Here is a 13185-nt window from a genome sequence, read left to right as displayed (position 1 = left end):
TAGAGGTCTTACGCATAGTTTTGTTGGATATGTTCTTATATACTTCGTATTTTTATGATATCATAAATGGAGGCATTTTTCAAATTTCATTTTCCAGTTGTTTGAAAGTACATAAATAAAATTGACTTTTATGCTAATATAATTACTATACTATATTATTTAGTCTGTAAAAATATACTATACTAACTCTCTTTTTATTCTAATGTTTGCCTGTAGATTCTTTTGGATTTTTTATATACATAGTCATATCATTTAGGAATAATGACAGTTTCCTTTCTTCTTAGTACATACACCTTCTCTTTATTTTTCTCATCACATTGCTCAGTACTTCCAATGCAGTTTTGATTAGCAGTGATGATAGCAGGCATCCGTACTGTTATTTCTGATGTCAAACAGAAAGCTTTCAACATTTACCGTCAAGGATAACATCTACTCCAGATTGCTTGTAGGTACCCTTAATCACATTAATGAAGATACTTCTGTTCCTAATGTATTAAAGTTTTTATTGTAAATGGGTGTTGAATTTTACCATATCCTTTTTTCTAAATCTACTGAGATAATCATAAGATATTTTTCTTTTATTCTGCTAAGATGGTGAATTATATAAATTGATGTTTTAATGCTGAACAAACCTGCATTGCTGGAATAAACCCAATCTGGTCATGATATATTATCTTTTTAGTAGATTGCTAACTTCGATTTGCTTGTGATTTCTTTAGGATTTTCTCGTCTACATTCATGAATGAGATTGGCCTATAATTTTACTTTCTCAAAGTGTTCTTGTTGGTTTTAGATATCAGTGTTGTACTAGACTCATAAAATGATTAAAGGAGTGGTTCCTCTGACATGTCAAACTTCAACATGTCCCCAGCTGAACTGATCACTTCCACCCCAAACATGCTGCACTCCATAGTAAGGGTCATTCATTCCATCCTTCCTGTTGCTCAAACCTAAAATCTTGGTGTCATCTTTTTCTCTAGTATCCCAAATCCAATCCAGCAGAAAATCCTGTTGGTGCTACCTTCAAAACATGTCCATAATTTGACCACTTGTACCACACGCAGTGACCCACTCTAGCCAAAGTCACAGCCATCTCTCTCCTGGATTTCTACAATAGTCTCCCTGACCCCCTAGAGCAGGGGTTGGCAAACATTTTCTGTAAAGGGACTAATGGTAAATATTTTAAACTTTCCAGGCCACATACTCTCTGCTTCAGCTCTACAATTCTCCTGTTGTAGTGCAGAAGCAGCCACAGACAATTGTAATAAGTGGGCATGGCCCAATTTTGCTGTAGTTTACCAGTCCCTGTCACCTAGGGTAGGCTATTCTCAGCACTGATGACAGTAATCCTTTTAAAATGCAAGTCACATCATGTCACTTATCCACTGAAAACCCTCCAATGGCTTCCCATCTCACTCAGAGTTAAAGACGGAACCCTTGCGATGTCCTACGACGCCCTGATCTAGCCCTGTCACCTCTCTTACTTTAACTCTTCCTAGAATATACCAGGCTTGCGCTCACCTCAGGGAATTTGCACTGCTTGCTACTCCTGCTGGAATCACTCTCCCTCCAGCTCTCCACCTGGCCAGCTGAACTCTCCTAAGTCTTTGACCAGATGTCACTTCTTAATGAGGCCTTCCCTGGACATCCTGTTTCGATGTCAACCTTCTATCCCCTCCCCTGGCGCCTTCCATCCTCTGAACTCAGCTCTGTTATTTTCCACAGCACTGATCACCTTCCAACATACTATATAACTATTTTTTAAAATATATTGTTTGTCTATTGTCTATATTTTCCTTAGTAGAAGTAACTCATTGAAGTCAGAGTTTTAGTCTATTTTGTTTGCTAATGTATGACTAGAAAATTTTCTGTCTTAGAGGAGGCACTCAATAAATATTTATTAGCTAGCCGAATGGATGGATGGATGGATGGCTGGATGGCTGGATGGCTGGCTGGATGGATGGATGGATGGCTGGCTGGATGGATGGATGGATGGATGGATGGATGGCTGGCTGGATGGATGGATGGCTGGATGGATGGATGGATGGCTGGCTGGCTGGCTGGATGGATGGCTGGCTGGCTGGCTGGATGGATGGATGGATGGATGGCTGGCTGGCTGGCTGGCTGGCTGGCTGGATGGATGGATGGATCCAAGAAATGCCATAGACTAGAATTTCTTAGTGTATTCCTTGGAACACTAGTTCTACAAAGCAAAATTAAGACTAATAGTTGTAATCCAGGTGAGAATTCCATTGAAGAGTTCGATAATGAGCCGAATTTTAAGTGTCTTGCCAAGTCATGAGCAATATTTCACAGGAAGTATTCAAGCGAAGCCTAGAAGTTCATGATTAAATCCAAAAGATATGCAAGGTGTTCTTGCAACAGGTTGGAGATGGGATGCTATGTCCCCCAAAGTGCCCCAAATACAGACCACCCCAAGGTCCTGTGATACCTCTCCGGGTATTTATTAGCAGTAGTGATATTATCATTTAATATCACTTTGTGACAGGAACTTGTATATTGTTGAAACAGGTAATTTTCAATAATATATGCCAGTGTCACATTAAACTAGTATCATTTTCCAGTCTTGAGATTTTGTTCTTAGAGAAAAATTGAAGACTCTAGTAGAAATTATTGACAAAAGAGCGAGAATATTTGTGCATCTTGAAATATTCCTGTCTTGTCCAGAAAAAAAGCCACTCTCAGAAACAGAGGGATCAATAAAATCCTAGCACAAATTGCTAGGTGCCATCCTGCTGCTAATGTGACCTCTTTTTTACATTAAGCCTTTTTATTTTTGACTAATACAGTTTATGTTTCCTCTTTTGTCTTGCATTTTTGTTCTTTGAAAGAAAAACTATTGTCGTTGCCTTTTTTCTATATTTTTCTTTTTTAAAAGCAGATGTTACCTGTTAAGGAATAGGTCAACGTGCATGCCTAGTTATAGGACCATATGAGTGGATGTTCAGAAACAGAATGATTACTCTTCCACTTCCAGATATTGTGCTTAGGGATTCAACAGAGAGATAAGCCAAAAGAAATTGAGTCCTATAAAATTTTATTAAATTGCGCTCCTCAGAGTCCCATCCATGTGATAAGCTGCATAACACAATTGAGAGTAGGGGGGAGTGGGGTAAAGATGAGGGCAGGAAGTGTGTGTTTTCAGATTTTTGGAATCACTCAGGCTCTTTAGAATATTTTGACGTGCCATCACTATTACAAATGTAGTGCTTCGAAGTTAAATTGTGTCTCTTTCCAAATTAAGAAGTTTTACCCCTTAACCAAAATTCTTACAGAAAAAAAATATTGTATACCATCAGTATAAGGATTTTGCTTTTCTTCTTAGGCTATTTTCATTTGTTTCTTCTGCATCCTTTTAATGGAATTTGTAGGTCTCTTGAAAGGTAAGGTTAAAGTTTACGAGTCTGGCCTGCACTCAATAACAAAATTATTTGAAATGCAGGATTTTGCTTCTCCTTCTTGCTCAGGAAAAAAAAAATCCATATTTCACACTTAACCAAAATCATTCTCCATTCATATCCAAGGAATCAGAGAGATTATGTAGTTTAACATACTAACTTCTCTACGTGCCATAGTGTTTTTACCCCCTTTTGAATTAAAAATTGTGATGATTTTTAACTTTTCTCTATTCTTTCCTTTTTTAATGCTTGTGATTATTTCTGAATTGCTTCCAAATCAGGAGCCAGAATCTGTCATATATTGACATGCCCAATAAGAAGCCATCCGCCTGCCGAAGACTTCACGATTAAGCCATCTCTGCACCTGATTTCCATTCCAACCACATCCCAGTCATTAGTCAACCTGATGATTAGATTGGCTAGAGAAGCTCCGGACTCCATATGCTTCATCATAATTTGCATGCATGATCTTTAAGAACAAAACATTTTACCTAAATACCAGTCTTGACGAAAATGTTGTCTCTTTTTTCCAGTGATGCAGAAGACCACAAGCCTTTGAAAAAAGGCAGTCGAACACCTTCAGACAGGACTGTGAAAAAAGAAGATAGCGATGATAGCCTAGTTGACTATGGAGAGGGGGTGAACGGCCAGTTCAATGAGGACGGCTCCTTTATTGGACAATACAGTGGTAAGAAAGAGAAAGAACCGGCTGAAGGAAACGAAAGCTCAGAGGCACCTTCTCCTGTCAACGCCATGAATTCCTTTGTTTAATTTGTAAGCTCTTTGCCAATATCCCATTTCTCTAGAATGGTTATCTTAAGCACTTGTCTGTCAGCCTTCTCATACTATAAACATAGAGGCAGAAGTTTATGTTCTGCTGTATGTTAATATTATGAGAACAGTTAGGGCAAGAACATAACTCAGTCGAATGATGTTAATGTGAACTGCAGTGCAAAGTGCATACTTTTTCCTTCAAAATAGGTATTCTTGACTTCCTCAGAACTGATCAAAATAATACAACATCATCAACAGATCGTGTTAGTTCCTTTTCAGGATACAGTTCAATATGATGCATGAAAATGCTACACATTTAAAGGACATACCTGTGTCTGTTATTAAAACATGGTTTGATACTTTGTTTATACTCTCCTCAGCTGAACCCCTAAATATGAATTCCGTTTTCATTGTCGAGAGTGTTCCTGTAGTATTCTCTAGAACTTCAATGTCTTTGTGGACATTGTTGTGAAATTGGTGACTCTATGTCTAGCTGTCGTTAGTCTTTTTGGGAGACTGTTAGGAAAATATGTACAATATATACTTGCTAAATGAGTTAATTATGACAGTTGCATTTGCTGATGCTTACTGAGACTGTCACCTGCTCTCTGCTCCTGTTACTCAGTAGCCTTCCTAATCTTCCAGGTATTACAGCAGCACAGTGTTCTACTGTGGACATCATCTCTGTGTTCAGTCGTTTTTAGGCATAAACAATGTGGATTGCAATGCATTTTGGCATGTGAGCCATACTGAAAGAATCAAAAACAGATCACTCCAATTAAGTTTCAAAAATTATTCCGGAAAGCACAGGGCCAGACACATGTGGTGCCTTCAGAGAATAAGCATTCCATGACATCCTGCCTTCTGTAGCAGTCGGTACGGTTACTCAGAGTCCTCGCTTACTGTCATTGTCTAAAAGTAACTTTTAAAAAGCAGAGATAATGAAAATTGCCATGCTGAAAAAAGGAGATGTGAAAATAAATGAGACAATTTATTTTAAGGAGCATTTTCCTCCTAGGTATGAAAGAAAAGCTTCATCACCAATTGGAGCACATGATGATTTCATGGTCTTTTATGGTTTCTGTTAAAACAAGTCACATTCAGTAAGAAAGATGTCAACTTGGTAGAAGTTATTTTAAAAAAACAAGTTATTCCAAAACTAAAAGCTTATAACAGCATGCCAACAAGAATATATTATTCTCTAAGTCTTGACCTATGTGGCAGCTTTTGAAACACTCTACAGCATTAAACGGTGTGTATGCAAATTGCTATGGACACATTTCAGAATCTAAGAAATCTGACAAGTGCTAACAAGGCCAACTGTCAAAGGGATTACATCTGCAGTTTTGAAAATAAACATATACGTTCTGCCATATTCATAAGCAATCTCTATCAAATGGTTTACCTCCAAATATGAAATTCTCTAACAACCTATGGTTGAAGGAATGCTCAGTTTCATTTGCCAATAAATTGGTTTCTCATAACTTGCATCAAGTTTAATTTTAAGTAAAGCTTTTTATATGTAGATATTTTGTTGAATTTGTAAATACACTTAAAGTGTAGATGCTATATGCTAATAGGTGTTACAGACAAATAAACATGCAAACAATGTTTATGTTGTTCTGTATAAGAAGTTAGCAAATTACTACAGTTTGTGGGATTGGTAAGCATTTACTTAAATGCCTTTTGGGTTTTTATTTTCCCTGTTTGCTGTGAAACTGAAATAATGAACTCTTCTACCTATGGACGGCAGGTTTCTAGATGAATCTTCAGAGCTTTGCCTGTGGGGCTCAGGAGGCCTAGCACCTGGCATCTTTGAGGGATGTAGGCAAAGCAAAGGTTGAAGGAATCCCAGGTAAAGATGGCCCTAAAGAGTTTCATGTCTCCAACAGTCGCTTTTCACAGATCAGCCTTTCTAATGGAAATACAAAGAGACAAAGCAAGCTTGCCTTGGCATCAGAGAGCACAAAGAAAAAAGGTCCTTTAAATTTGCCAATGTTTGGGAAAAACAATTAAAAGTACCGTTTTTACTCTTCCGTGACAGTAGATGCTAAATTTATCTGTGCATGAGGGGGTCACTTCTGTAATAGTGCAACAGATTTTGTATTAAAAATCAAATGTGGTTTTAAAAGTCCCTCTCTCTTTTGTACTATATCATGTTCCTAGTGGAGTGTGAATGTCCAAGTAATGGTTTCTGTAACAGTACAGGCGGATGTGACTGGATTTCCATCAAAAAGTAACTATTAAACAGTCTTGATCTCTTTGTGATCTTTAACTTTTTCAGACGTATATTTCTTAATGTTTTAAAATACAAATTTTGATTCTTGCTTTTACTAGGCTATTATATGCAGAGAAAATTAAGCACAAACCCATACATAATATAAAACAGAGCTAATAAAATGGGAGCAAACGATTTTCATAAAAAGCAGGAGTAGATATTACCAGCCTTTTGAGAAAGAGTCTGAGACATCAGGTGCCACTCTTCTGCCTGCCTGGACCTCCACCCTCCCCAGCAAGGGCCACTCGGATGCCTTCACCTCCCCCGCTGGATGAGACAGTTTGGCATTTACGAGCATTACGGAGATGTCATCCATGCCCCTTCTCTCCAGCCCTGTTCTTCTTCTTGTCTCAAAGCTGTCTAGCTCTGCACACAGCCAAGGCCTGGCTTGCCCCTCTGTTCTACCACCTGCCCTCATTCACCTGGTCCCAGCTTTCCACCCACGCGACCTTCTGCTGGCACAGAGTTTCGCCTCCCTACACAGTTAATTTGAATAACAACATATGATACAAGTCAACTGTAAAATGCTACGTAGACCGTGGTGTCTCTACCATGGACAGCATTCCCTTCAGAACGCAAATCCAGACCTCCGCTCCACGCTCCGGGCCGGAGTCACAGTCCATACCCCCAGGCTGTGGGGCTGGCAAGTTGTAAGCCTGACCACAAACAGCATCGGTCCACTGATGGCCCCTTTTTCAGATGGTTTGTAATGCCTCTGGTTTACTTTTAATGGCTGGTTTTGGAAATGGCTTGTGGAGGCAAGTGAAAGAAATAAAAAGAACTGAGGATTCGTCTCACCCGAACTAAGCAAGTTTCTCCCTTTCGTGAGATTTTTCTACAAATTACCACCAGAGGGCTCCCGTGCTCTATTCGACGCGAAAGAAACTGCGGGAAATCGAAGGCTCTGGAGAGCAGTGCGGAAACCCTAGATAATCAGACTGTGGGGCAATGGTGCAGACGATGATTGCCTGCTGCCAAATGGGATTTGCAACTTTCTCTGATGAGGCCACAACCGCCAGGGAGTAAGTTTGTGTCACCGTGAGCCGCGTTAATCTTCCTCTTACTGGTTGTGGCCGGCGGCTGGGTGGCTGCTCAGCAGCAGAGAAGGAGAACTGTGTCTCCTGGCTCCCACTCAGCACCCATCACCCATCATCAGTGGGGGTGAGGGTGGGGCATGTCCTTATGGTGGTTTCCCCCCCTCCTCCAGAGCATGCCATCTTGTCTGCCACCAATGGTTTGATGTTTTCTGATTGGATAGCACAAAAAGCACAGTTTAAGCACAGACAAGCTCTATTTTTTACATTAAAAAAAGCAGGAGAGGGAGAGAATACTACCAGAGTATTTATATTAAACAAACAAACAAATTATTCCCAGGTTGAAGTAGAAAGAGACCAGGATTTACGTTGCAGATCTGCCGTCAGCTAGCTGTGTGACCGTGTATAAGGGAACCCCCCCAATCTCCCACCTCTCCAAACCTTCGTTTCTTCAACTTGAAAATGACAGAAAGATGGTTTCTAATATCCCTTTCTTCATAAATCCTGTGATTCCCAATAATCCCCTCACAAAAGTTTTTTGAGCACCTACGACAGCCAGATATTTTGCTAAGTGGGGAGGGTACAAGATGAGCAAAACCAGAGATGTGGTTCCCGCTCGCATGGTGCCTGGAGTCTGATGTGAGAAGACAGACGTTCATTGAATAACCACCTAAATGGCTGTGTAATTCCAAACAGGTAAGCAGTGTGAAGGGGAGGCACACTGTTCCATGAGAACAAATTGTAGAGAAGGCTGGGCGGTGTGGAGTGTCAGGAAGGCTTCCCGGAGGAAGTGTGAACTGAGAGCCAAGGGACCAGTAGGACCCAGGAGGAGAAGGCAGGACCAAGCTGCTGCACGGCCAAGGCCAGTGTGCCTGGAGCAGACGCAGGGGCCAGGCCCTGTGGGTCCTGAGGACCACAGGACAGGTTTTTTAATTTATCCAAGGAGCAGTGGAAGGTGGGGAGTAATTGAAGGGGTTGAGGTAAAGGGTTATATGACCAGATTTGTGTTTGAGGAGGAGGCAGAACTCACAGGATTTAGTGTGGAGAATGGGCTGGAGGGGAGCCAGACAGAGAATCATAAGAAGCCACTGGGGAGCTACACAGTTTAGCCACGAGATGGTAGAGGTTGGCTCCAGATCATACCACTGGAGATGGAGAGAAGTGGGTGGATTCTAAAGATATTTAGGAAGCAAACTCATGGGAGTAATAAACTGGATATGGAAGGTTGAGGGAAAGGGAGGTATCAAAGATGGCTCTTAGATTTCTGACTTGTCTAACCAGACGTGAGGCTCGCTTAGGTGGGAACATCAGGAAAGAACCAGAATTGGGGGTAAGGTATGAGTTCAATAAATGAGTTAGTAAATGAGGAGTTTGAAATGCCTCTGAGACATCTCAGTGGAAATGACTAGTAGGAACTGGATATGTGGGCATAATGCTCAAAAGAAAATTCTAAGATGAGTAGTAATGAAGCCATGAGGCATGGATGAGATTGCCTAGGGAGAAAATATAGACAGGAGGGCTGAAGATTGCACCCTATTAAGAAACTCCCGTATATAATTGATGGGAAGAGGTAAATGGCCTCTACAGGAGACCAGTAAATAGGAGCCAGGGAAGGTGGGAAGACATAAAGAGACTATGTTGTCTTGGAAGCCAGTAAAACATAATGCTGAAAAATCAAGCAAAATGAGGATTGGAAAATATTTTTTGGATTTGAAGACATGGAGGTCATTTGAGACCTAAATAAAAGCTGTTGGGTAGAGTGTGGTAACAGATTGAGTGAGTTGACGAGTGAGTCGAGGGTGAGGAAATGGAGAGGATGAGATTTGTCATTACCCACATGGCCAATCCATCCGTCCCTGGGCTCAGTTCCTTGACGTCTCTACCTCTGTGATAAGATAATCTAAGCACCCCACTCTCTGCCCACAACCTCTCCTCCAACCCACTGTGTGCTCTCCTTTCTCTCAACCCTTAGCTTGTTCTTTCTCTCCATCCCTTTCCAGCATGGATTTTATTCTCCATTCTTTTTGAAACACTCCTGCTTGACCCCAAAGTCCTTTGCCCTTCTGTCATTTCTAAATACCTGTGGACGTATCATGTTACTCAGGATCAAGTCTGCTGTCTGCTTTCTCCTGCTTGCCCCTAGGAGCCGAGAGACAGAATAGAGGTGAGTATCATAAAATCATAAATATCTTCAAATGGTTCAAGTCTCCACACTGCCCAGTAGACCTGCTTATTCTAGTCAGGTGAACTTATATTCTCACACTCAGCAATGACTATTTCAGATCTTTTCTCTGCCTTCCTCTTAACCACCCAGCCTCACAAATCACTGTCTACAAAATGACCTTACATCACAATTCGTTTAAGAAAAGAAAAAGAAAAACCAGAGATAGGAATTCTCTCATCTTCCTGCTAGCAAACCAAAATGCCTGCCTCCATGTGCTCCCATCCTCTGCCTCCTGTTAAAATACAGGAACCATCCTTCCTCCCCGCTAGGACCAGTCCTTCACCCTGGGTCTGGGAACCTCTCTCATCCGTGGGGGAGTCTCACCCACCAGTTATCCCTTCTTCTGCTCCACTGGACTGTCTGTTGACATTTAAACACACTCAAAGTCTCTCCCTTCTAAAACAGACAGACTTTTGAAACCATCGATTCCCGACCTGTACACCCGCTCCAGTTGTCATCTTCTCTCCTCCACTTCATGGTCAAAAGGTTGAAAAAGTTATACCAGGAAAAGTAAATGAGGATAATCAGAGAGACTACTATTTGCCAGACAGTGCGTTCTTTGTTCCCTCCATAGCCATAAAACTGCTCCAGTCGCACTCGGTTTGTCCTAGAGACGCTCTTTGTTCAGCTGTGATTATTGGGCTATTATCTCAGTGAATGACTCAACAGACTTTTTGTTTTTAATCAGAGGGCCTCAGCCTGTACATTGGAATCACCTGGGGAGCTCCAATTCCCAATGCCTGCCCACCTGCTCCACCGAGTCCCTATTGGGATTGTCTGAGACATAGCCTGGCCTCAGGATTGTTTAAAGCTTCCCAAGGATTCAACTGAGACTGAAATCCATGTAAGGGAGCGCCAGGTTCCGACACCCTTGGATGTGCACTTAAAGTATTTAATGAACAGTATTTTGAATACATTTCTTCATACAGGTTGATCTCAAGTTCTCTTGTATTCCTTTCATTTAAAAAAAAATGTATCTAGGAAAATGAACCCCACACCGCTGACGGGACTATTAAATGGTACAGCCACTTGGGAAAACAATTTGGCAGTTTCTTAAAATGTTATATATAAATTTACCATATGACCCAGAAATTCCATTCTTAGATATGTACCCAAAATAAATTAAAAAATGTGTCCACACAAAGGCTTGTACACGAATGTTCAAAGAAGCATCAATCATAAGAGCCAAAAAATAACCCAAATGTCCGTGAACTGATGAATGGATAAACAAAATATGATCTATCCATACAATTAAACAGTGTATCCATGCAATTAAATGGAATACTATTTGGTAATTTTTTAAAAAGTGTTAATACGTGCTACAATACAGAGGATCCTCAATAACATTATGCTAAATTTAAGAAGCCAGACACAAAAGACCACATATTGCACGATTCCATTTACTTGTCCAGAAAAGCAAACCTATAAAGACAGAAAGCAGGTGAGTGGTTGTCTGGGACCTGGTGTGGAAACAAGGATTAACTGTAAATTGGCAGGAAGGATCTTACTGGAGCGATGGAAATGTTCTAAAACGGGACTGTGTTGATGATTACACAACTTGGTAAATTTACTAAAAATCATTGAATTGTATATTTAAAACAAGTGAATTTGTGATATGTAAGTTGTACCTCAATAAAGCTGTCAAGATAAACCATCCCCAGGCTTACATGTGTCTGAGAAGGGATCAGGGCTGTGTATGAATGAGGCTTCTGATGAGTCCAACACCATGTTATAGGCCACTTCACCTCCCTGTCCTCCTGTTTTCTCAAGGAGACGCCGCAAGACCCGTGGTTCTCAAAGTGTGGTGCCCGGAACAGCAGCATCAGCACTACTTGTTAGAAATGCCAGTTCTTGGCCCACCTCACATCTACTGAATCAGGAAGTCTGTGGGTGGAGACCAGCATCCGTGCCTTAGCAAGCGCTCTGGGTGATTCTGGTGCACACTAACGAGTGAGAAACACTGTGCGCTCATCTACATGCCAGCCTCTCCCCTCTCCCACCTGTAGGAATAGGAGTGAGTGATCTGTTGAGATTAAAAGAAGAAACTAGGCTCTTTTCATAATAGCAGAAAACTTGAAATAACCCAAAAGTCCATCAACAAGTAAATGGATAGGCAAATTTTGGTATTCATACCAAAATATTCATCCTAATGAAATACTAATCCACAATAAAAAGCAGTATACTACTGATACAGGTAACTCATTCTGCTGAGTGAAAGAAGTCAAACAAAACCATTTCATTGAGTATATGACACACTGGAACAGGCAAAACGCATCTATAATGACCAAAAACATGTCAGCTGTTGCCCGGGGCTGGGGAGAAGAAGGGATTTACTTCAAAGGGGCTGAGGAAACTTTGAGGGATGGTGGAAATGGTGGATATTTTGATTAGGGTGGTGTTTACAGGGGTGTGATCATTTGTCAGGACTCAAAACTATCTACTTAAAATGGATCTGTTTTATTGTATGTGGTTATATCTCAATACAGTTGGCTTGAAAAGGAAAAAAAAGGAATTGGCCTAAGTGACTCTTCTCTTCCTTGTTCTTTCTGTCTGGTCTGCCTGCCCAAAGAGGGGCTGGGGGTGCAAGGGGCATTTGGCTCTGCTCCTGTGTCCATGTGGTAAATCAAGGGGTCAGGACCCTTCTAGAGAAAGGTCTGCAAGGAGCCATCTCTCTCCTGCCCCACCCAGTCGTGGGGTTGATGGCTGTCTGTCAGGCATTTGAGCATGTATGTCTGCTCCACTGCACACCCAGACTTCCCTGGGTGGGTTCCCCAAGGTCAGGGAGACAGTCCCTTCCTAAGGTGCCTCTCTGTGTGGCAAGGTTACCTGGGGGGCTTTCCTGAAACCCTAGTTTGTTGGTGTCTCCAGTTTAGTGCTTCATGCTGTCTCTATTCTCTCTCTCTTAGTTTTCTCTCTCAGGCTTTTCCCTGCCATCCTTCCTGGTGTCTGCCTCATTTTTGCTCTCCGGGGCCTAAATAGCATCCTGGTTCCTAGCTTTCAATTCTCCATCTAAATGAGTCTAATTGACACCTCAGAATTAACCTGTTCAAAATTTAAATCTTGAGTTGTTTTATACTCTATAACTCTTCCCTTCCCCGGTACATCCAATCTCAGTAAATGGTCCCGCCTTGGTTCAAGGCAAAACCTGTAGGAGTCGTTTTCTTCCTCCACCCCAACAAACCCACAGCCAATTCTCTAGGTTTTTTCCAAAATGTATGTTGAGTACATCCACATCTCTTTATCTTTAGTCTCCCAACTATATTACCTGCTCCTCTTGCCCCCCTGAAAGCCAAACTCCACACCATAGAGCAGGGTTGGCAAATGTTTTCTTTAAAGGATCAGATAGCAAATACGTGAGGCTTTGCAGGCCACGTGGTCTCTGTTGCAACTACTCAGGTCTGCTGCTGTAGACCGAAAGCAGCCACAGACTTAAGATTTAAGATGGGTAAGATGCTT

The 13185-nt window shown here is 41.4% G+C and overlaps 1 protein-coding gene and 1 long non-coding RNA gene across 20 annotated transcripts in view; both read left to right on the top strand.

Annotated features, from left to right (window-relative positions):
- Positions 1-7266, top strand: part of NRCAM (neuronal cell adhesion molecule) — a 253025-nt gene extending 245759 nt beyond the window's left edge. For 15 of the 19 annotated variants that reach the window (XM_046670455.1, XM_046670451.1, XM_046670452.1 and 12 more), the window contains one exon: positions 3953-7265. In XM_046670455.1, coding sequence (XP_046526411.1) covers positions 3953-4190 — 238 coding nt within the window. In that variant the 3' untranslated portion in view covers positions 4191-7265. Of the gene's footprint in view, positions 1-3952 lie in introns of all 19 variants that reach the window. The other 4 variants (XM_046670456.1, XM_046670454.1, XM_046670453.1 and 1 more) reach the window with 2 other exon arrangements.
- A 154-nt stretch (positions 7267-7420) lies between these two features.
- Positions 7421-11351, top strand: LOC124244054 (uncharacterized). The gene is made up of 3 exons (XR_006889868.1): positions 7421-8201; positions 9506-9669; positions 10418-11351. It is a non-coding gene; the product is annotated as an uncharacterized LOC124244054 (long non-coding RNA).
- Positions 11352-13185: the final 1834 nt, after the last annotated feature.

Source organism: Equus quagga, chromosome 8 (assembly GCF_021613505.1).
Source record: "Equus quagga isolate Etosha38 chromosome 8, UCLA_HA_Equagga_1.0, whole genome shotgun sequence".
Classification (NCBI taxonomy): Eukaryota; Metazoa; Chordata; class Mammalia; order Perissodactyla; family Equidae; genus Equus; species Equus quagga.
The sequence above is the reverse complement of the archived record's forward strand: the minus strand, read 5'-3'. Positions and strand labels throughout refer to the sequence as shown.